At 38.2% G+C, this 25,262-nt stretch overlaps 1 protein-coding gene across 9 annotated transcripts in view; it reads right to left on the bottom strand.

Annotated features, from left to right (window-relative positions):
- Positions 1-25,262, bottom strand: part of YEATS2 (YEATS domain containing 2) — a 109,128-nt gene that overhangs the window by 51,439 nt on the left and 32,427 nt on the right. For 8 of the 9 annotated variants that reach the window (XM_033855542.2, XM_019946103.3, XM_033855536.2 and 5 more), the window contains 3 exons: positions 22,490-22,735; positions 20,808-20,923; positions 8,250-8,411 (listed from right to left, as the gene is read on the bottom strand). In XM_033855542.2, the coding sequence (XP_033711433.1) occupies positions 8,250-8,411; positions 20,808-20,923; positions 22,490-22,735 (524 nt within the window). The remainder of the gene's footprint in view (positions 1-8,249; positions 8,412-20,807; positions 20,924-22,489; positions 22,736-25,262) is intronic. The other variant, XM_033855541.2, reaches the window with a different exon arrangement.

The following is a 25,262-nucleotide window of genomic DNA, read 5'->3' as shown; positions in this document are numbered from 1 at the left end:
AGACTGGCATGCTGTTGATAATTGGTGTTGGGTACGTGAGGATTCAATATACTCTACTTTGTACTGGGTGGGCCAAAAGGTACGTTCATTTTTTTCAGTAAGATGGCTCCTAGTAGCACTTAGTTGTCTTTAACTTCATTTGAAACAATTTTGTTAGACTGTATGATGACAGCTGTCATATCAGCGTGCGTTTAAAAAAGAACTTATCAAAATGGGTGAATTTTTGTGTAGCCATTTTAATACTGAAGATGGAAGAAAAAAGCAACATTTTTAGCATATTATGCTTTACTATTTCAAGAAAGATAAAAATGCAACTGAAATGCAAAAAAAGATTTGTGCAGTGTATGGAGAAGGTGCTATGACTGATCAAAATGTGTCAAAAGTGGTTTGCAAAAGTTTTACGCTGGAGATTTCTCGCTGGACGATGCTCCACGGTTGCGTAGACCAGTTGAAGTTGACAGGAATCAAATCGAGACATTAATTGAGAACAACCAATGTTATACCACGTGGGAGACAGCCAACATACTCAAAATATCCAAATCAAGCATTGAAAATCATTTGCACCAGCTAGGTTATGTTAATCGCTTTGATGTTCGGGTTCCACATAAGCAAAAAAACCTCTTGACCATATATTTCCCCATGCGATTCTCTACTGAAACATAATGAAAACAGTCTGTTTTTAAAACAAATTGTGACGGGCGATGAAAAGTGGATACTGTACAGTAATGTGGAATGGAAGCTTTGCCTGTGGGGCTAGTGAAATGAACCACCACCAACCACACCAAAGGCCGGTCTTCATCCAAAGAAGGTGATGTTGTGCACATGGCTGGACTAGAAGGGAGTCCTCTATTATGAGCACCTTCTGGAAAACAAAACGATTATTTCCAACAAGTACTGCTCACAATTAGACCAACTGAAAGCAGCACTCGACCAAAAGCGTCCGGAATTAGTCAAAAGAAAATGCATAACCTTCTTCCATCAGGATACCACAGGACCGCATGTTTCTTTGATGACCAGGCAAAAACTGTTACAGCTTGGCTGGGAAGTTCTGATTCATCTGCTGTATTCACGAGACATTGCACCTTTGGATTTCCATTTACTTCAGTCTTTACAGAATTCTCTTAAATGGGAAAAATTTCAATTCCCTGTAAGACTGTAAAAGGCACCTAGAACAGTTCTTTGCTCAAAAACATAAAAAGTTTTGGAAAGATGGAATTATGAAGTTGCCTGAAAACTGGCAGAAGGTAGTGGAACAAAACGGTGAATCCACTGTTCAATAAAGTTCTTGGTGAAAATGAAAAATGTGTCTTTTATTTTTACTTAAAAACCAAAGGACCTTTTTAGCCAACCCAATATATGTCTGGAATTTTCCAGAATAAAAAGTTTAAAAATTTTATTGAGACCTTCATGTACTCAAGAATAATATGGTTTAAGTTAATGGAGGAAAGAGAGAATGCTTTAAAATTAAAGTGTTCATTATGAATCAATGGCTTGGAATTCCTATAATGAGAGAGAATGCCAAGATTGCAGGGAGAAAGGAACTTTCAGTGGGATGTGCTTTTGGAAAACTAAGGAGGGACATGAATTCAGTAAGGGCAGAGTCCAAGAACACAACCTGAGAGGAGTCTAGGAACAGATATGAATCATCAGGCACAAAACCAGAGGCTACCAGGAGAGCCCAAAGCAGGAAAAATCCCTGAGTGTGAGAGAAGCCTGGAAAGTAGAGGAAGCAACAGCTGTATTATAAACTAGAGAAAAGAAAGCAAAGAAACACAGTGCCCTGCATGGAAGGAACCAGCTGAGTTAGTAAGAGAAGTAGCCATGATGTCAGCATAGGTTAAGACAGCAATAAAGACAGGCTTGGGGTCAAATGAGAATGCTGACTTGAGACAGCAGCTTGAAAAGGAATCCAAAGCCAGAGATACAGTGGGGCCTACAGACATGGTGGACTTAAGAAGAATAATTAAGGGAAATTCTATTGATGACAAGTTTAGTCATTTAAATTCCAGTAAAGCTAAGTGGAAGGCCCAAATTCACTTTGCAATATTCGTCAATCTCATGGTTTGTATGCTGAATTTCTCTTACAAAGGATATAGTAAATCAGCTGTGCTCCTCAGTTTGTGTACATAGGCTAAACTCTAGTGAATGGACAGGAAGGACTGCTGCCAGGGAAGACAGAAGACAGACAAATCAGGAAAAAGGAACAATGCTTTTTAACAGGAAATTCCTCCCGAACCGTATTTTTGGAAACAAAAAAGAAATCCAAGACCTACCAACAGAGAAGACAGCTACAGAAATGTTATACTTCAAAAGACATATGTATTTCACACAAAAAGGGGACTGCTTCCCCTAAATAGACTTCTATATTTCTAGATTCCTCATAGAGGGTGAAATGTATCAATAACCAAGAAGACAACCCACAGAATACTAGGCTTTAAAAAACTAGGCTTTAAAATGTCCTAAAAATACAGAATGAAGCACAATTCCTCGCCCAAATAATTCAAATGGGCAACCAGTCTTTTAGGATCACTTCTAGTGACCCAGAATTCATTACTTTAGTAACACTCTGTATCACATTTCTAAAGAGTTCTGTTATAAAAATATTTCATCTTCCTCCTGCATGTTACTTCTAGTATGCCTTCTACAATCACAAATTCCTCCTCCACATGACCTTCAAAAAACTAAAACATTCCACTAAGTTCTCTTCTTTTCAGGGTAAACACATTCTGTTCCTTATAACAGCCGCAGAAGCAAACACTTATATTGTTTACTATGATCCTACCACTGTTCTAAGCCCTTTATATCTATTAACTTATCTAATTTTTAAATCACAATATGAGATATCCCCTCTGAGACACAGTGAGGCTAAATAACTAGCCCAAGGTCATGCAGCAAATAAGTAGTGGATCTGAGATTTAAACTCCAGGGCCCATGCTTATTTTTTTTAATGATACAAATGTTTTGAAGAGGCTCACTAGGACATTCCCTTGGGGGCTGAGCACACTCTAGTCTCTCATGCACCAAGGGCAGGAATATTCTACTGACACAGTAACCAAGTGTTCTTCATCTCTGCTAACCCTGTATCAAGTCCTGAGCCTGGCATACACTTAGTGACTATCTTGTGCCTAAAAGCAAAGTTTACAGTCACAACTTTTAAGAAGTTGGCTAAGGAATAACTGAACCAAATGGAAAACAGATGGTCTACAGGAACAGAATCTACTTATGCTCTTCATCAGGTAATGTGCTCTGACGAGCAGATTCAGAGTGCACGATGAAAATACATGTGCTTTGGTCCAGAGATAAAGATTATCCCCAAGTTTCAAGGCAGCTGAAAAGATCTCGCCTACTCATCACGTTCCTTTAGATACCTGACACAAGAACCACCTTAAAAGCCTTGTAAAGAACACAGATTTACAATTAAATCTACGACACATGCTAATGTTCTGTCCTACCTGAAATTTAAAGTTCAGCTCTAAGAAGAATATTTTAAGAATACAGACAGGGCTTCCCTGGTGGCGCAGTGGTTGAGAGTCCGCCTGCTGATGCAGGGGACACGGGTTCATGCCCCGGTCCGGGAGGATCCCACATGCCGCGGAGCGGCTGGGCCCGTGAGCTATGGCCGCTGAGCCTGCGCTTCCGGAGCCTGTGCTCCGCAACGGGAGAGGCCACAGCAGTGAGAGGCCCGCGTACCGCCAAAATAAAAAGAATACACAAACCAGAGTGTGTCAGAGAATATAACCTGGATGGCAGAGGAACAAAAAACAAAGTCACACGAATGACAACTGAAATGTGGATATTTGGCTTGGAAGAGAATAGAAGAGACCTACCAGTTGCTTTCAAAATATTTGAACAGCTACATGGAAAAGGGACTACACTGATTCTGTGTGGTGTTACAAAACTAACGGACGGAAAGTGTACTGTTTAGAAGTTAAAGGAAGTTAGGTCTCTGCTCAATATAATTAAAAACTTCCAAACAAACACAGCCACCTACAAATGGAATAGCTCACATCATGAATTCAATAATTCACTCAACAAGAAATGACATTTACTACATGCTGGACACTGTGCTAGATAGATCACAGGGAGAGAAAGAATTAAGAAAAGGTCCCAAACATCGAGAAGTTCTAAATCTACTAAGGGAGACATACATGTAAATTAATAAGTGTAATAATAAACTTATATACATTACTTGCTATAAAAACACAGAGATGTGGTTGATCATTAACAAATTATTTCTCAGGAGTTTTAAACACCAGAAGCACACAAGCAAGGATCTCTTTTAAAATACTATTTAAAAATCATAACCCAGTAGTTAATAAAGTATGGGAAAGTATGCTCTTGGGAAAGGTATGTAGTAATGGTGCAATTCACAAGCTGTGAAAAACTAACTGGTCAGATATACCACCACAGCCAGTTATGCAATACTGTCAAGAGTGGCATGGACTAGACAGAAAATAATTGTCAGAGGCTATTTCCATGATGTGAAGCCTCATAAATTTCAGAAAACAAAGTTCATTTACTATTAACAGAAGATACTACAGATGTATAGATGAGAAAGAAATTTGAAGAGGAGCTATATGTATGATCTTTTCCTTGGATTTCCTCAGACCGTTACAATACAACCTGATAAGTGTGATTTGCCACCTTTACCGGCAGATTAGTAAAGATTTCTTAATAAATACAACTTCATATATTACTGCATGATATATTCTAAAACTTAAAGGAACTCAGTGTGTTTCACAAATTCCAATTCCTGGGATGAGAACTGAGAAATAAAATATGCATTGATTTGCATCATTAAGTATTTAGGGTTTTATGTAATGAGTTTTTAATCCCATTTTTGATAAATCAGATGTTTATCATCAATACAAAATATGATTAACACATTTTAACTGATTCACATGCTTTATATCAAATAAAATGTTTTCCTAAAACAGTATTTTTGTTGCTGTTTTTACTATATAAAGGAATTTCTTGCTGGTCTGGACATTAAAACATATATATATGTGTGTATATATATATATATATTTTTTTTTTTTTGGTACGCGGGCCTCTCACTGTTGTGGCCTCTCTCATTGCAGAGCATAGGCTCCAGACGTGCAGGCTCAGCGGCCATGGCTCACGGGCCCAACCGCTCTACGGCAGTGTGGGATCTTCCCAGACTGGGGCACAAACCCGTGTCCCCTACATCGGCAGGCAGACTCTCAACCACTGCATCGCCAGGGAAGCCCCCATAAATTCTTTTTATTATTTATATTTTTATAGACAAAGTACTTTTTAAACTCATCTACTATTTCTTACCAAACTCACTAAAATATGTGTATTAAAATACTGGACTTATCTGGAGTCAGTATATCTAAACTCAGAAAATACTGTTACTCTGTAAGCTATCTTAAACTATAAAATATTGTTACTATCCCAAGAATTCAAGTAAACAATCATTTACTGTATTTTAACCCCTGTAAGAAAGTAGAGCAAAGAAGGATTCACTGAGAAAGTAACCTGAGTTATGTCTTGAAGCACAAACAGCAGACCTTAAGAAAGACAGTGTGTGCATGTACATATGCATATGTGCATGTGTGTGTAAGTGAAGAAGACAAACAATAGGAAGATGGTATTCCTAGCAAAGAAAACAAGTCTAGGTCACCAGTGGAATTCCAGGTGAGGCTAGATGAGCTGTATCGGGTATTTCTGAAACAGTTCATGAATCAGGTATAGACTGAAACAAAATCACAGACAAGGCCTTCTCAATACTAATGTTTGAGAGCCTAAGAATGTAATTGCTCCTCTATCAAACTCTACCATTAGAAAAAAACAGACTATCAACACTTTTCTGAGGTTCTATCCAGTGAAATATGTCAAGAAAATACAGGAAGTTTTATAAACATTAAAAGGAAAAAATCTTGTTTACACTGATTGATTCTCCAGGATAGACAAGACAAAAAGATTCAATATCATAAAAAGTGTGAAAATTAATCATTAATTCAATGCAATTTCAATCCATAACTTGACAGAGATTCTAAACTAATCTGGAACAACATATATACTCAAGAATGACCAAGACAAAAACTGTAGAATAATAATAATCAGGGGAACATACTCTACCGGACATCAGAGTATACTATACAGCAAAACAATTAAAATAGTATAGGGACATCCCTGGTGGCGCAGTGGTTAAGAACCGCCTGCCAATGCAGGGGACACAGGTTTCAGCCCTGGTCCGGGAAGATCCCACATGCCGCAGAGCAACTAAGCCCATGCGTCACAACTACTAGCCTGCGCTCTAGAGCCCACGAGCCACAACTACTGAGCCCCCACGCCTAGAGCCCGTGCTCCGCGACAAGAGAAGCCACCGCAATGAGAAGCCCACACACCGTACCACAATGAAGAGTGGTCCCAGCTCACCACAACTAGAGAAAGCCCGCACATGGCAACAAAGACCCAACACAGCCCAAAATAAATAAATTAATTAACTTAAAAAAAATAGTAAAATACTAGTACAGGAATCAAAATCACTAATGGAATCTAGCATCAGATCCATGTTTATGCCAGAATTTAGTGTGTATTAAAGGACAGATCAGCTGGTAACTGATAAACGCATAACTAGCCATATGAAGAAGATAAATGTTCTGTATTAGCTACAAAAAAATCTCATTTCCAGGTAGTTGACTTTCTGACCAACAACTCCTATCTTCTGACTCCATTCCTTTGACCCCCCCCAGAGATTTCCATTTCTTGCCCACACCAGTTTGCACTACCCATCACTGCTCTTATGTAATCTCCTTCTCTCCTTACTCAGCTTAGATTCTATGGTATATCACTACCATAACCTTATTATTAAAGTGAGGTTATCAATGAACTGGGAGACCAGGGTTTTGGATGAATTGTCTATCAGCATGTCAAAGCTCTTAAGAATGAGGGCAAGAGTACTGCTAGAGGGACTTCCCTGGTGGCGCAGTGCTTAAGAATTCGTCTGTCAACGCAGGGGACACGGGATCAAGCCCTGGTCCGGGAAGATCCCACATGCTGCGGAGCAGCTAAGCCCGTGCGCCACAACTACTGAGCCTGCGCGCTACAGCCCGCGAGCCACAACTACTGAAGACCACATGCCACAACTACTGAAGCCCATGCGTCTAGAGCCTGTGCTCCACAACAAGAGAAGCCACCGCAATGAGAAGCCTGCGCACCGCAATGAAGAGTAGCCCCACTCACCGCAACTAGAGAAAGCCCGTGTGCAGCAACGAAGACCCAACGCAGCCAAAAATAAATATTTTTTAAAAAAAAAGAGCACCGCTAGACAGAAAATCAGTACACCAGGTGCTAAAACTGTTTCTGAAAGAGAGGATTGACTGGGAAATCAGTAGATGCCTGCGACAAGGAAGAGCAGCAGATCTTACGAAGCTTCTAAGGAGTTGAGGTTTTTAGAGAGAAAAAGGGAAAAGGTGGTCTAGAAGCCACAAATATGAGCAAGAAAGACATGCACCCCATTTTTAGACCCAATGGTACATGCTGTGTGAGAGAAAAAAACAGCTGCCACTTGAAAGTTTTCTTGGGAGAAGTGGTGTTCTCAGGAGATAGCCATGTTTTACTTAAGAGTCAGGAGTGGAGGGAATGTTCTGAAGAAAGCTGAGGATACAGGAGATTTCACTGATAAAGACCCACAACCACTTCCACAATACAGTCATATAATGAATATATATGTGATATGTAACATCACATAAAGATGTAAAGAATACACCTAAATGAAACAAATTTCAGAACAATATATATATTATCATTCCATCTCTGTGAAATAATGACAACAAAGAACCTCAACAACTATACTAGGTTTATATATACAGGAAAAATATCATTAAGGGTTACTTCTGAGAAGGTGAGATCATGGAGAACTTTCAACATTAAATATTTCTGTAATTTCAGAAACTTTATTTAATTCTACTATATTCTGATAATCATAAAAAACAGTAACGTTGTATCTATATAAACAAGTTAAGCTATTTCCAGAGGAGAGGAGAATCAGCTAATATAATTCATACGGTAACAACCTGACAGAAGGGGATGGTACCTGTTCAGTGAGACAGAAATCTGCAAGAGGGAACCACAGCTAAAACTATACTGTGACTAAAAGCCGAAGCTGAGTAAATTATTAATGACACAGGAATTTCAAGGGAGTGTTCTCAAGTTAAATCACTTTCCTTTCACTTCAGTAAATCTGTACTTCTCAGGTTTAATAACTCAAGTGTGCTCACCTAACTTCCACAAGGTCATTTGGTTTATAGCTGGGATGAAGAAAGAACCAAACTTTCTTGACAAAATGATTAATGCTGGGTTCTCTACGAGACCCTCGGACATATACCATCCACTTGTGGGTTGACTGGTCGTTTTCTTCTCTCTTATCAGGAGGTATGTACCTAGAGTAGAGAAAAAAAAAAAAACTACTCGAATTCTTTTTTCCTAACAAACCAATTACCTACTACTTAAAACAAGATTAAAAATCAATTACAAGACGAAAATAGGAAAATTTACATATATGTGAAGATTAAGCAACATGTTACTTACCAACAAATAGGTGAAAAAAAAATCAAAAGAGAAATCAAAAAACATCTTGAGACAACTGAAAATGGAAATAAAGCACACCAAAACCTAAGTGATGCAGCAAAAACAGTTCTAAGAAAGAAGTTTACAGTGATAAATGCCTACATTAAGAAAAAAGAAAGACTTCATATACACAATCTAACTTTACACTGTAAGGAACTAGAAAGAAAAAAACAGACTAAGCCCAAAGTTAGTAGAAGGAAGGAAATAACCAAGATCAGAGTGGAAATAAATTGAGACCAAAAACACAGTAGAAAAGATCAAAGAAACTAAGAGCTGGTTTTTTTAAAAGATAAACAACAAAATAGACAAAAACCTTTACCCAGACTTACCAAGAAAAGGGGGGGGGGTAATAAATAAATAAAATTATAAATGAAAGTGGAGATGTTACAATTCATACTACACAAATACAAAGGATCATAAGAGACAGAGAACAATTAAACACCAACGAACCAGACAACTTAGAAGTAGTGAATAAATCCTAAAAATACACAGCTCACCCAGACTGAATAGTGAAGAAATAGAAAATCTGAACAGAACAATTACTAATAAGGAGACTGAATTCGTAAAAACCTCCCAAAAAAGTACATTCCAGGACCAGATGGCTTTAAAGGGTGAATTCTACCAAACATTTAAAGAATTGGTACCAATCCTCAATCTCTTCCAAAAAACAGAAGGGGAGGGAACACTCAACAAACTTTTTTTTTTTTTTTTTTTTTGTGGTAGGCGGGCCTCTCACTGTTGGGGCCTCTCCCGTTGCGGAGCACAGGCTCCGGACGCGCAGGCTCAGTGGCCATGGCTCACAGGCCTAGCCGCTCCGCAGCATGTGGGATCTTCCCAGACCGGGGCACGAACCTGTGTCCCCTGCATCGGCAGGCGGACTCTCAACTGCTGCACCACCAGGGAAGCCCAACAAACTCATTTAACAAAGCCAAAATTACCCTGATATCAAAGCCAAATAAGGATACTATATGGAAATTACAAGCCAGTATCCCTGATAAAAGTAGATGCAAAATTCTTCAACAAAACATTAGTAAACAGAATTCAACAGTACATTGACACATTACTGACCTGAGAGGTAATAATGCGTCTTTTGTTACCCGAGCGTTATTGACTGGAAACGTATCAACAGAGTGTGATACAATTAACATCACAGTGTGAAGCTGTTACAGCTTAAAATTGATCAAGGGTTCATTATACAACTTATGACTGTCATTATCATTCACATTTTGCTCTGTTAGGTTTTTGTCCCAATCTTGTGTATAAATGCAAGTTTATTACCATAAAATTTTCAAAAATGACGCATCACAAATTTTGAGTGAAGAAGAATTTTTCGGTGAATTTTATACAGATACTTTCTCTGACTGTCCCAGCAACATATACACTAGTGCCTCAGAAGATGACAGTTCTTCAGAATATAGTTCTGATTCAGACGATGTGAATTATTAGACCAACAAAAAGACAAAAAACCTTAGTGATTGATTCTGATACGGAAAGTGAAAATGAAACTCACGGTGCTGGAGAATGCTCCTTTGCTTCTACGGAAGAGTGGATTGAAGACAACACTTCACGAAAATTAGAAGACTTTACAGGTGTATCAGGTGTAACTACTGAATGTAATAACCCGCAAAGTGTTATTGAAATAACAGAACTAATTTTTGGTAACGACTTTTTCAAGTTGGTCGGAGTATGATAAGGGGCTTCCCTGGTGGCGCAGTGGTTGAGAGTCCACCTGCCGATGCAGGGGACGTGGGTTCGTGCCCCGGTCCGGGAGGATCCCACATGCCGTGGAGCAGTTGGGCCCGTGAGCCATGGCCGCTGAGCCTGCGCATCCGGAGCCTGTGCTCCACAACAGGAGAGGCCACAACAGTGAGGGGCCCACGTACACAAAATAAATAAATAAAAAGTATGATAAGGCTTTAAAATGGACTGATGTAACCAATAGTGACATGAAGAAGTTTCTTGGATTAATAATTTTGATGGGGGTTTCCCTGGTGGCACAGTGGTTGAGAGTCCACCTGCCAATGCAGGGGACACGGGTTCACGCCCCGGTCCAGGAAGATCCCACATGCCACGGAGCGGCTGGGCCTGTGAGTCACGGCCGCTAAGCCTGTGTGTTCGTAGCCTGTGCTCCGCAACGGGAGAGGCCCCAACAGTGAGAGGTTCGCATACCACAAAAATAAAATAAAATAAAATAAAAATAATTTTGATGGGACAATTAAGAAAGTCACACTGGAAAGAATACTGGTTGACTGATCCTGAAACACCAATCTTTCCAAAGATTATGATGAGAAGGTTTGAACAAATAATGGTATTTATTCACTTTACCGATAACTCAGAAACTCCACTTGCTACAGACAGAATTTCAAAAACCTCTTTTGGATTATTTTCTACCAAAATTTCAATCGATCTATATACCCAAACAAGAGCTATCACTTGAGGAGGCAATGATAAAGTGGAGGGGACAACTCAGATTCAAAACCTATAATCCAAAAAAAAAAGAAAACAAAACCTATAATCCCAGAAAACTTACAAAATATGGAATTTTGGTCAGGATGGTAAGTGAAAGTGAAACCGGATATATAGGCAACTTTGAGATTTACACGGGTGAAGGAAAGAAACTGCAAGAAACAATATTATTGGTCCTACAACCTTATCTCGGTTCATGGCACCATATTTACCAAGACAATTATTACAACAGTGTGCCCACATCTGAAATATTGTTGAAAAATAAAACCAGAGTTTGTGGGACTATAAGAGAGAATTGTGGTCTACCAAACCAATTAAAGGAGAAATCTAAAAATCTACAGAGGGGAGAAATGACATTCTTATGGAAAAGAGAAGTGACTCTTCTTCTATGGAAAGACAAGAGGCTAGTCCTCATGGTGACAACTATTCATGACACCTCCACAGCAACTACAGGAAAAGAAGATGGAGGACTGGCCATCAGATAACTAAGCCCACCTGTATATTAGAGTATAATAAATACATGAAGGGAGTTGATCGATCCAATCAATATCTGGCAAACTTCAATATCCTCCGGAGAACTCGAAAATGGTATAAGAAAGTAGGTTTACATTTGAGTAATTGCAGTTTTATTCAATGTGTTTAAATTTTATTGCAGCCTTAATGCACAGAATAAAGTGACTTACAAGCAATTTTTGTTAGCAGTAGCTAGAGAATGGGGAATTGATCATTCTGGTAACACAGCGGTAGTCCCACACCTGGTCCTTCTTGTGGCGTTTCTAGAACAGTGCGCCGCCAAGATCCACCTTGTCAACTATCAGGTAAAATAAAAGAATATATTCTAGAGGAAATAATACCCACAGGACCAAAAACAAATGCCACCAGAAAGTGTAGAGTCTGCTATTCCAGGGGAAAGTGCATTGAAACATGGTATATTTGTAATAGATGTTCTGTTCCCCTGCACAGAGGTGCCTGCTATACTGCCTATCACACTCTAACGAAATATCAGAATGCTTTAGTAAGACATGTACAAAGTTTCAAATAAATACATTAAGTGCAAAAAACGTTGCTGATATTTACTCAAACGCAGGTGTTTCAATATTCACTTACATAACAAACCATCAGCCACAGGTGTTAGTTTCTGCAAAAATCCCCTGGTCAATAATGTGTTAAAAGTATCAACAACATGATCAAGTGGGATTTATTCCAGGCATGCAATGATGGTTTGACATCCACAAATCAACCAATGCAACACACCACATTAATAAAATGAAGGCTAAAAATCATATGATCATCTCAATAGATGCAGAAAAAGCATTTGACAAAATTCAATACCCATTCATGATAAAAACTCTCAACAAACTGGGTATAGAGGAAGCATAACTCAGCATAATAAAGGTCACATATGACAAGCCTACAGCTAACATCGTATTCAATGGTGAACGCTGGAAGCTTTTCCTCTAAGATCAGGAACAAGACAAGGATGTCCACTCTTGCCACGTCTTTCTACACAGTACTGTAAGTCCCAGCCAGAGCAATTAGACAAGAAAAAGAAATAAAAGGCAAGCAAACTGGAAAGGAAGAAGTAAAATGGTCTCTATTTGGACACAACATAATATCATATAGAAAAACCTAAAGATTCCACCACAAAACTGTTAAAACTAATAAATGAATTCAGTAAAGTTACAGGATATAAAATCAACATAAAAAATCAGTTGTGTTTCTATACACTAACAACAAACTATCAGAAAGAGAAATTAAGACAATAATTTCATTTACAAGAGCATCAAATACAACAACAAACTTAGCAATAAATTTAACCAAAGAGGTAAAAGACCTGTACACTGAAAACTATAAGACAATGATGAAAGAAACTGAACAAGGCACAAATAAATATATATTCTGTGCTCATGTATTGGAAGAATTAATAGTTAAGATGTTCATACTATCCAAAGCAATTTAGATTCAATACAATCCCTATAAAATTCCAATGGCATTTTTCACAGAAATAGAAAAACAATCCTAAAATCTGTATGGAACCAGAGAAGATTCTGAATACCCAGAGCAGTCTTGAGAAAGAAGAACAAAGCTGCAGGCATCATCACACTTCCTGATTTCAAAGTATATTACAAAGCTGCAGTAATCAAAAGTGTTGTTTTGGCATAAAAACACATAAATCAATGAAACAGAATAGAGAGGCCAGAAATAAACCCACACTTACTGGTCAATTAGTTTCCGACAAAGGAGATAAGATATACAATGGGGGAAGGATAGTTTCTTCAATAAATGGTATTGGGAAAACTGTAAAGCCATGTGCAAAAGAATGAAACTGAACCTCTATCCACACCACACACAAAAATAAACTCAAAACGGATTAACAAGTTAAATTTAAGACCTGAAACCATAAAACTCCTAAAAGAAAGTATACGGGGGTTAGCTTTTTGATATTGGTCTGGGCAATGATTTTTTAGATTTGACACCAAAAACAGAGGCAACAAAAGCAAGAATAAACAAGTGGAACTACAACAAACTAAAAAGCTTTTGCACAGGATAGGAAACCACCAACAAAATGAAAAGGCAACGTATGGAATGGGAAAAAATATTTGCAAATCATAAACCTGATAAAGGGTTAATATTCAAAACATATGAGGAACTCACATAATAGCAAAAAAACAAAACAAAAACCTGACTTGGAAATAGGCAGAGGAAGTAAATATTTTTCCAAGGAAGACGTACAAATGGTCAAAAGGTACATGAAAAGGTGATCAACATCACTAATCATCAGGCAAATGCAAATCAAAACCACAATGAGTTATCATCTCACATCTGTTAGAATGGCTATCATCAAAAATATAAGAGATAACAAGTGTTGGTGAGAATATGGAGAAAAGGGAACCCTTATACACTGTTGGTGGGAATGTAAATGCAGCCACTATGGAAAACAGTATGGAGGGTCCACAAAAAATTAAAAACTACCCCATTTCTGTGTATATAGGCAAAGACAATAAAAAAGGATATCAAAGAGATATCTGTACTCCCATGTTCACTGCAGCATTATTTACAATAGCTAAGACAAGGAAACAAGTGTCTGTCAAGAGATGAATGGATATACACTATAAAGCTACAGTTATCAAAACAGTATGGTACTGACATAAAAATAGACACATAGAGTAACGGAACAGAACAGAGAGCCCAGAAACAAACCCACACTTATTGGTCCATTAACCTACAACAAAGGAGGCAAGAATATACAATGGGTAAAAAATAGCATCTTCAATAAATGGTGTTGGGAAAACCAGACAGTAACATGCAAAAGAATCAAACTGGACTACTTTCTCAAACCATGTACAAAAATAAACTCAAAATGGATTAAAGACTTAAATGTAAGACCTGAAACCATAAAAATCCTAGAAGAAAACATAGGCAGTATGCTCTTTGATATTAGTCTTAGCAATATCTTTTTGAATATGTCTTCTCAGGCAAGAGCAATAAAAGCCAAAATAAACAAATGGGACCACATTAAACTAAAAAGCTTTTACACATTGATGGGAACTATGAACAAAACAAATAAGCAGCCTAATAAATGGGAGAAGATATTTGCAAATGACATATCTGTGATAAGGGGTTAATATCCAAAATATACCAAGAACTCACAGAACTCAACATCAAAAAAACAAACAACCCGATTAAAAAATGGGCAGAGAGGGCTTCCCTGGTGGCACAGTGGTTGAGAGTCCGCCTGCCAATGCAGGGGATACAGGTTCGTGCCCTGGTCCAGGAAGATCCCACATGCCGCAGAGCGGCTAGGCCCATGAGCCATGGCCGCTGAGCCTGTGTGTCTGGAGCCTGTGCTCTGCAACGGGAGAGGCCACAACAGTGAAAGGCCCGCGTACCGCAAAAAAAAAAAAAAAAAAAAAAATGGGCAGAGGACCTGAATAGACATTTTTCCAAAGAAGACATAGAGATGGTCAACAGACACATGAAATGATGCTCAACATCACTAATCATCAGGGAAATTCAAATCAAAACCACAATAAGATATCACCTCACAACTGTCAGAATGGCTATCATGATCCAGCAGTTCCACTTCTGGAAATTCCAACCATATTCAAAACACTAATTCAAAAAGATAAATATACCCTTATGTTCACTGCAGCATTATTTACAATAGCCAAGATATGAAAGCAACCTAAGCATACATCAACAGATGAATGGAATCAAGATGTGGTATATATATATACAATAGAATATTATTCAGCCATAAAAAAGAATGAAATCTCACCATTTGTGAGAATATGGATGGACCTAGAGGGTATTTTGCTAAGTGAAATAAGTCAGAGAAAAACAAACACTATGGGCTTCCCTGGCGGCGCAGTGGTTGAGAATCTGCCTGCCAATGCAGCAGACACGGGTTTGAGCCCTGGTCTGGAAAGATCCCACATGCCGCGGAGCAACTAGGCCTGTGAGCCACAACCACTGAGCCTGCGCATCTGGAGCTTGTGCTCCGCAACAAGAGAGGCCGCGACAGTGAGAGGCCCGCGCACCGCGATGAAGAGTGGCCCCCTCTCGCCGTAACTAGAGAAAGCCCATGCACAGAAACGAAGACCCAACACAGCCAAAAATAAGTAAATAAAAAAAAAAAAAAAACCCACTATGATTTCACTTTTATGTGGAATCTAAACAAAACTAACATAACAAAACAGAAACAGATTGATAGATACAGAGAATAAACTGCTGTTTGCCAGAGGGAGGGGGTTGGTGGATGAAGGAAATAGATGAGGGAGATAAAGAGACATAAACTTCCAGTTATAAAATAAATAAGTCATGTAATATACAGATAATGTATAGCTATGGTGACAGATGGTAACTAGACTTATCGTGGTGATCATTTTGCAATGTATAAAAATATCAAATCACTATGTTGCATACCTAAAACTAATATAATGTTGTTAGGTCAATTATACTTCAGTTTAAAAAAATGTTTTAAAAGGGATGGATAAAGATATGACCACATACACACACCATACACACTACACACACTACACACACACACACACACACACACACACACACACACACGGGAATATTCAGTTCTGAGATAAAAGGTAAATCCTGCCATTTGTGACAAAATGGATGGAGTTTGAAGGCATTATGCTAAGTGACATAAGTCAGACAAAGACAAATACTGCTTGGTATCACTTTGATGTGGAATCTAAAAAAAAGTCGAACTCATAGAAGCAGAGTGGAAAAATGGTTGACAGGGGATAAGGGTGGGAGAAACTTTTCAATTTAAAAAACCCCTGAAATTCATTCAATATTTAACAGCTATATCCGCTAACCAAAGTGAATCTTTGCAGTTAACCCTTTTCTTTTAAACTTTTTTTTTGGCCTAAGGGGCATTCCGTTAAAGTTTGTTTTGTTTTCTGATTATCACCATGCAATTAAAAAAAATCAATCTTGCTTTTCCTGCTAAGTGGGTACATTAGGTAGAAATAAACTGGCATACTTTATTCCTGGGTTAGGAAACCTCCAGCCTTTGGGTTGATTTCATTCAGGTTTCAAAGTGCTAGAACTTTGAACTCTTCTGTTTCCTACCCATTGCTGCCAAGAAGGATGCAACTGGTCTCTTGCCTTTTAAAAGCCAAAACAAGCCATTCCCTGAAGTCCTGACCATGGTAAAACTAGAATCCTTAGCCCTCCCTTTTGAAGCTGTCTTTATTTCACAAGGCCCCCTTATTACATTTTGTTGTAAAATATGGTCATGGACTTCTATACTTTCATCTATGTCTATGGTTATCCTTAGCAATGCAGTGGGCCAAGTTGCCTAACCTAGTTTTTCTTTAGGAGTATTCATGTCCCACCTTGACCCTTTGGTTGTTCACAAATAAAAGCCAGCCTGTGAATTTCCTGAACGCTACTGGGATTTTAATCAGAATATTTACATATCAACTTAGGGGGAAGTGGTATCTTTTACAATATTGAGCCTTCCTGTCCTGAACATGGTATAGTGATCTATCTATTTATTTATTGATCACACCCTGTGGCATGTGGGACCCTAGTTCCCTGACCAGGAATTGAACCTGTGCCCCCTGCATTGAGAACATGGAGTCTTAACAACTGGACCACCAGAGAAGTTCCTAATTACTTAGTTCTTTCATGCGTTTTAATAAAATTTTATTCAATTTCATGAAAGGCTAGCATATCTTTTGTTTGATTTATTATGTTGTATTTTTTATTGCTATAGTAAATGTATCTTTTCTCCCGTTGCGGAGCACAGGCTCCGGATGCGCAGGATCAGCGGCCATAGCTTACGGGCCCAACCACTCCGCGGCATGTGGGATCTTCCTGGACCAGGGCACGAACCCGTGTCCTCTGCATCAGCAGGCGGACTCTCAACCACTGCGCCACCAGGGAAATCCGTAAATGCATCTTTTTAGAACTGTTTTCTAAGTCTGTCATACAGAAACACAATCAACTTCTGTGTATTGATACTGTAATTCAATAGTCTTGCCAAGCTCTCTTAGTAACTCTAAAACTATCAAAAATTGTTTTAGATTTTTCTGTGTAGACAATTATATCATCTATTAATAATGACACTTTGTTTCTTCTTTTCTAATCCTCATATTTACTAATGCATTATGACTCTATTAGTATCTCCAAGTGCTCTGGTGAATAGGAGTAGTAATACTGAGCATCTCTTGTTTTGTTCTGAACCTAAAGGGGAAGGTGTTTAATTGTTTACCATTGAGTATATTTGTTGAAGGTGTTTTGAGATAATCTTTATCTGATTAACTGAATTCCAAGTCTGCCATGAGGATTCACCACAAACAGACTTGAATTTTGTCAAATGCTTCTGCATCTTTTGAGGTGGTCATGTTTTATGTCCTTTATCATATTTATTAATTTCTAATGTTAATCCAAACTTGCATTTCCTGGTCATGAAGTACTATCATTTCTATAGTTACTGACTTCAGTTTGCTAATGATTTTGTTCAGCCCTTTCACCTCTATATTTATGAGTGTCAATGTCCTATAATTTTCCTTTTCTTATGAACTCCCTGTTTGGCTCTGTTAACAAACTTATGCTATCTTCATAATGTAAACTGACAAATGTTCTCTTTTTCCCCATAAGATTTTCTACACAATTGGAATTAGCTGTTCACTCAGCCTTTAAAGCAATCTAAGCCTCATGGTTTAATTTGGTTTTATGAAGAAAACGTTTTAAAAATCAATAATTAAACTTACTTAGTAGTTCTAAAACTATTCAAGGTTTTTCCTTTTTTGAGTCATTTTAAGTTGTGTTTTTCTAGGAATTCTCTATTTCATCTAAATTTTCAAATGCATTAGCATAAAGATGTTATTTCGTCTCAGTATAACTATTTCTTTTCATTAGATAATTAAATCCATATGCATTTTTTATGATTGTTGATACATTTAGATTTACTGCTACTAAATTATTTTATACTATTTGTCCTTTTCTTTTTTTCTTCTTTTCCACATCCCTTCTCCTGCTCCTGCTTGCCTTCCTTGGGAATCAGGGGGGTTTTCCCCTTTTCTTCATTCAATTCTCCTCACACCTTACTACATTTTTCTTTTTGGCTACGTTGGGTCTTCATTGCTGCACGCGGGCTTTCTCTAGCTGCAGCAAGCAGGAGCTACTCTTCGTTGCGGTGCGCAGGCTTCTCATTGTGGTGGCTTCTCCTGTTGCGGAGCATGCACTCTAGGCACGCAGGCTTCAGTAGCTGTGGCTTGTGGGCGGCTCACGGACTCTAGAGCACAGGCTCTGTAGTTGTGGCACACAGTATGTGGGATCTTCCCGGACCAGGGCTCGAACCCCTGTCCCCTGATTTGGCAGGGGAATTCTTTTTTTTTTTTTTTTTTTTTTTTTGCATTACGCGGGCCTCTCACTGTTGTGGCCTCTCCCATTGCGGAGCACAGGCTCTGGACACGCAGGCTCAGCGGCCATGGCTCACGGGCCCAGCTGCTCTATGGCATGTTGGATCCTCCCGGACCGGGGCACGAACCCATGTCCCCTGCATCAGCAGGCAGATTCTTAACCACTGAACCACCAGGGAAGTCCAACCCCTTACTACCTTTAAAGTTTAAATCTCTATGTCTGTTCTTTTCACTGTTATCTTAGATATGCTAATGAGCATTCTTAACAAAGTCCAAAGTAAATCTATATTTTTATCCTCTTCCAGAACAAACAAGGACTTTATAATTCTCATGCCAATCATTCCTCTCTACTTAAAATCCATGGTTAACCAGTATTTTAAGTTCTAGCTGGTCTTAAACCCCAAAACCTACAAATCAGACATAATTGTTTGAAAATGTCAGTAACTGTTTCTCCCCAATCTTCTGGTGGCCTGGTGAGTCTTCATGAATTTCTAGTTTTGGCCTTTTCTGGGCTGACCTGTCTTGTACTATAGTTGAGACCTCAACACTTCATATTAGTCCCCTTAGCTGAATGCATGCTAATTCTAAAATAATCCATGAGGGGCTTCCCTGGTGGTGCAGTGGTTGAGAGTCCACCTGCCGATGCAGGGGACACGGGTTCCCCAGTCCGGGAAGATCCCACATGCCACGGAGCGGCTGGGCCCGTGAGCCATGGCTGCTGAGCCTGTGCGTTCGGAGCCTGTGCTCCGCAACGGGAGAGGCCACAACAGTGAGAGGCCCACGTACCGCAAAACAAATAAAAATAAAAATAAAATAAAATAAAATAAAATAATCCATGAAACAGAAACCTAATTGCCTTAGTCATATTTCATGCTTCTGTTTAAATACTACGACACAGACCATTGAGAATCTTTGTTTTTATTATCCTGAGATTTTTAATGTACTTCTTATTTGTTAGCAGTGGTCCATCAACTGGGACTTGGAAGACTTCCCTGAGATCTGATTCCCCCTCCCCAGATATTTACTGTAATTCTGAATCCTTTATTTTCAGTAATTGAATCTAATTACAATTTTCATAAATATACTGATTCATTCATCAGTCAAATATTTACTGAACACCAACTACTGCAAGATACAAAAACAAACAAGATATACTGCCTACCCAAAAGAGATTCAGCCTGATTTGAAAAAATATATGAAAATAGGAAATAACTATATAATATGATAAAAATGACAAGAGAGCATAGAGGAAATAAATATGCCTAGTGAGGAGAAGGGCAAATAAGGCTTTGTGAAGAAATAACATTCTTATGCTGTTTGAAGATTTATGATGTCTTTATCCATTCCTAGATACTCGGCAAAAATGATGATGTTACCACAAGACAGCATGAAATCATACTGTTAAAGAGATAGCCCTTTAGCTTGAAGGAATTCTGTCTTCAAGACCTGCACTACAACCTTTTGTTATATATTTAAAACATTTCAATTTGGGCAACCAAATAAACATTTTTAGGAATAGGTAAGGCCCCTAAGGATAGAATTAGGTCAGAAGAAGTCAAAAGTTCCTCCAAAGTTATCCACAGTTACATGCTTAATAAAACACACCATTTGCATAAAAGTTCACATCTACAAAATTTTTACCAAGCACAATTTTATCCTACATCAAAGATTAGCAGACACACTGGAGCAGTCTCAAGTCTCTGGACTTTCATTCACTTTTAAAACAACTAAGAGTTTGGGAAAAAGAATCCTTGAGGTCTATACTTACTGTAATACTGTGATAATAAGAGTATGCCAGAGTATTACCAAAAATGGATGACTGAAAATGAGACAATTCAACTGAATACTCACTTGGACACATTGCCCACTACTATTGTTTTCTTTACAAAAAGTCGTGAAGTCTCATCTCCTGTAAGATCAGTATTCCGCTGCTCTGTTTTATGGGAGCCAGTAATACCAGAAGTGTCCTAGAAAAAATCATAATCAAGTTTCATTTTCAATTTAGACAATTTTCAATAGGCAGAAACCACAAAATCATAAAAGGTATGGATGGACTAACTCAATTTTTTTTTTAATTACAAAATTCTCTGGCTTTGTGGCTGCTCTCAGAGCATGAAAGAATAATTTTACTATAATTTTTGCATTAGTTTATAGAAAAAGTTTGTACACTGTAATTCCACATATGTGTGTGTGTTTTTAATAGTCATAAACAGCTGCTTTGTATATGCAAATAGGATGTGGAAGGATACACAAGAAACTACTACAACAGTTACCTCTGGGATATGGAAATGGGGGAAGGGGTCAACGGAATTTACTTTCTTTTCAATCTTCTGTACTATTACAAATTTTTCAATAAGACGTAACATAAACATAATGATCAATTTAAAGTTTGACTATGGAGATAGACAGCCAGTGTTTAAGCCTTGGCCCTTACATTTACTAGATGTGTCAGCTTGGGTAATTACTTAACTTTTCTGTCTCTATTTCCTCATCTATAATATAAGGATGATAATAGTATCTATCTCAGATGATGGTTCTGTACAGTTTTTAGAAAAATGCTTGGTACACAGTAAACACTAAATATCTGTTACATAAACATGAGCATGCATATTACATAAAAGATAGTAGGTTTCTAAATCCTATGACTAGTGTGACCTAAATTCATTTTAATTAAAAAAAGAAAAACATATGCAGTATTTCCCCAGAAAGTACATGAGAAGGAGACAACTAAATCCAAACACTAAGAGTTCTGATTTTGGGTGGTGGCATTATGAATGACTTTTCTACTCTCTCTTATTTTTCTGTAGTTTAATTTTCAAAAATGAACATATATGAATTTATAATCAGAAACATTTTTAATTTTATCAAAATAATCAAATCCTTGATGTCTGAGTATGTGGAAAGCAGCCTGGGAATTTCCTCTATCACAGAACATCTGGCTGAGAAAAACCACTGGTCTTATCCAGTAAGGATTCTATAGCCAAGTATTACACCAAGAAGATCAGAGCAGCTTGAGATGGGAATTCAGATTACAAACTGACAGGATCAAAGAGCGATAAACAGTCTTCAATTCTACTTATTGTTTTTCAAATTTCCTCCCGTTATTAAAGCATCTTAGAACATAAAATTTCAAAGAGGAAACTGAAGAAGAGCCACTGCTCTTGAGAGAATAAACATGACAGAGTGGACACAGTACTGCCAACTCCTCTAAGTTTCTTTCATATCTACATGAATGGCATCTAGGAGTTGTGTGGTACACAGGAGCCTTGAACTGTAAAATCAAAGACACAGGTTTGATTCTCACTTCTGATACTGTGGACAAATATAAAAAGACAAAAGTTTAATTCTCAGTTCTGATACCTGTGAACAAATATAACTTAAACCTCATAGAGACTCAGTTTCTCCATCTCTAAAAGGGCTATAATTAACTTATATCCTATGGTTCCTATGAAGGTTAAATGAAATAATATGTGCATTCTTAATAAATACTGGTTCCCTTCTCTTTTGGCTCCCTCCCATCCATCCAACTATACCCTTCCAGTATTTCGGCTTGGTCTCTGCTCTGTGTTGCTTGAGAGTCTTTCCTCTATGTCCACATTGCTGTTAGTGTCTTTGTCAGATAAGAAGTCATTGTGTTGAGATAAAGAATCACTTTCTGAATGATTGGCTGATGGTGTTTCTGATCTCTGATTGGCAGGAGATGATGACCTAGATGGTGATTCCAAAAATTTCTTGACAGCAGGATGATTAAAAACCATTGTATCACATGTCTTTGATCCCTGCAAAAATAAGGGTAAGCAAAACAAACTTTTAATCATATCCACCAAAAGTAGGCAAAAGTTTGATCTTCCCAAAAACCCTTATCTATTTCCAGTCATGCTTAAAATCCTTCAAAATCACCCCACTCCCATAAAATGAAGTCCAAACTCCTTAATGTGGCCCAAATCAACAAAACAAAAACTAGAGAATGATAAATAATTATGCAAAGGTCCTAACACTAAAAGCTAAAGATGCAAGTCCTCAGAAGGTAAATGAAAAGTAAAGATAAATATATAGGGACTTCCCTGGTGGCACAGTAGTTAAGAATCCGCCTGCCAATGCAGGGGACATGGGTTCAAGCCCTGGTCCAGGAAGATCCCACATGCCACGGAGCAACTAAGCCCATGCGCCACAACTACTGAGCCTGCGCTCTAGAGCCCGTGAGCCACAACTACTGAGCCCATGTGCCACAACTACTGAAGCCCACATGCCTAGAGCCCATGCTCCGCAACAAGAGAAGCCACTGAGATAAGAAGCCCACGCACCACAACGAAGAGTAGCCTCCACTCGCTGCAACTAGAGAAAGCCTGTGGGAGCAACGAAGACCCAACACAGCCAAAAATAAATAAATTTAAAAATTAAAAAAAAAATATATATATATATAGTAACACATGGAAAGTCAGATTTGACTTAAAAAAAATAAACCTCACATTGCTTGATACAAATACATCAACTGCTCTAAATAAAACATTCCTGTAAGAAATATAAAGATTTTTTAAAATGTGTATGTAAAATAGCTCCCACGTAGGAATAAAATGTAGCATAGAATGGTTTAAAATGATTAATAATGATATATAGTTTGCCCTCAGTCCAGTACTGAAGCCTGCCTAGGGTATTTTTCTGTGTTTTGTTACTTGCATATAAAATAGTGTGTTGTTATAATGTAGTTACTTCCTAGGAAGCCCAGCTTTAGAAATTGCTTAATTGAAATTAAAAATAATTGTTTTCGCAAGTAAAAGGGAGCCAGAGACTAGTGTTTCAGAGTCAAAGCAACAGAGCTGTTGTATTTCAATAATAAAGGTTTATTTTAGAGCTATAAATGTATTTTGTTAGAGCAAACTAAAAATAATTGGCAGATCCTAAAAGATAAAAATATACCTAAATATCCTTAAATAAATCCCAATCAGAATATACAAGATAAAAATCAGTACATTTCTAGACTATCAAATAGCACAGTTCAGTACTGCTAATGGTTTAAAAAAAAAGGCATCAAAACATTAAATGAATAACCAGCTCTTCAGAGTAGCTACAGTCCTATGTCAGGCAGCTGCTAGCTCACAATGTCCATCTTGTTGAGTCTAATATCAGCCATATGACAGATGACTTTAGAATCTGCCCTGGGTTAACACTGTCTCCCAAAAATTCATGTCCACCTAGACCTATGAATGTGGCTACTTGAAAATACAGTCTTTTCAGATGTAATCAAGTTAAGATGATGTCATACTGGATTTGGGTAGGCCTTACTTCAATGACTAGTATTCTTAAAAGAGGTAAAGTTGCATACAGAAAGAAACAGAGAAGACACACAAAGGGAAAAGTCCATGTGAAGTTAAAGGCAGAAATTGGAGCGATACAGCTACAAGCCAAGGAATGCCAAGTACTGCTAGCAACCACCAGAAGCTAGGAGAAGACAAGGAAGAATTCTTCCCTAGAGTCTTCAGAGGGAGCATGGCCTAGCCACCAACATACTTGGTTTTGGACTGCTAGCCTCTAGAATCATGAAATAATAAATTCCTGTTTTGTTTTGTTTTGTTTTTAAAGTCTGGTTCCTTTATTTATTTTTAAAATTTATTTGGTTGCGCAGGGTCTTAGTTGCGGCAGGTGGGCTCCTTAGTTGAGGCTCTACAGCTCCTTAGTTGCAGAACATGGGCTCCTTAGTTGTGGCTCATGGGCTCCTTAGTTGTGGCTCATGGGCTCCTTAGTTGTGGCATGCGCAAACTCTTAGTTGCATCATGCATGTGGGATATAGTTCCCTGACCAGGGATCGAACCTGGGCCCCCTGCATTGGGAGCGCAGAGTCTTATCCACTGCGCCACCAAGAAGTCCCAAATTCCTGTTGTTTTAAGCCACCAAGCTTGTGGTAATTTGTTATGGTAGCTCGAGCAAAGTAATTCAGACTCTAAAATGTAATATGGAAACTCCTGCAGTAGAAGAAACAACTATCTACCATCTAAGATCAAACTCAAATAATGCTTCAGATTTCTCAAAGATAACATCAGGAGTATCACCAATACCTAACACCTTAAAGCGCCACAGGATAACACAAAAGCCTATACATGGCAGGTACCTCTTATCTGTAAAAACCACAGGGAATGATGCAAAGCAGCATGCTACTATGCTCCCTGCAGCCCTTCCACTATTCTCATTGAGCCAGTACTGTCCAAGAGGAGAATTATCTAATTCTAACTGGAAAAAACTTAAGAAAAAATGAAACTTACGCAGAAATTATCAAAACGTCAAACAAGAAGAAATACTTCTGTATCAGTT

The sequence above is a fragment of the Tursiops truncatus genome, chromosome 4 (assembly GCF_011762595.2).
Source record: "Tursiops truncatus isolate mTurTru1 chromosome 4, mTurTru1.mat.Y, whole genome shotgun sequence".
NCBI lineage: Eukaryota > Metazoa > Chordata > Mammalia > Artiodactyla > Delphinidae > Tursiops > Tursiops truncatus.
The sequence above is the reverse complement of the archived record's forward strand: the minus strand, read 5'-3'. Positions and strand labels throughout refer to the sequence as shown.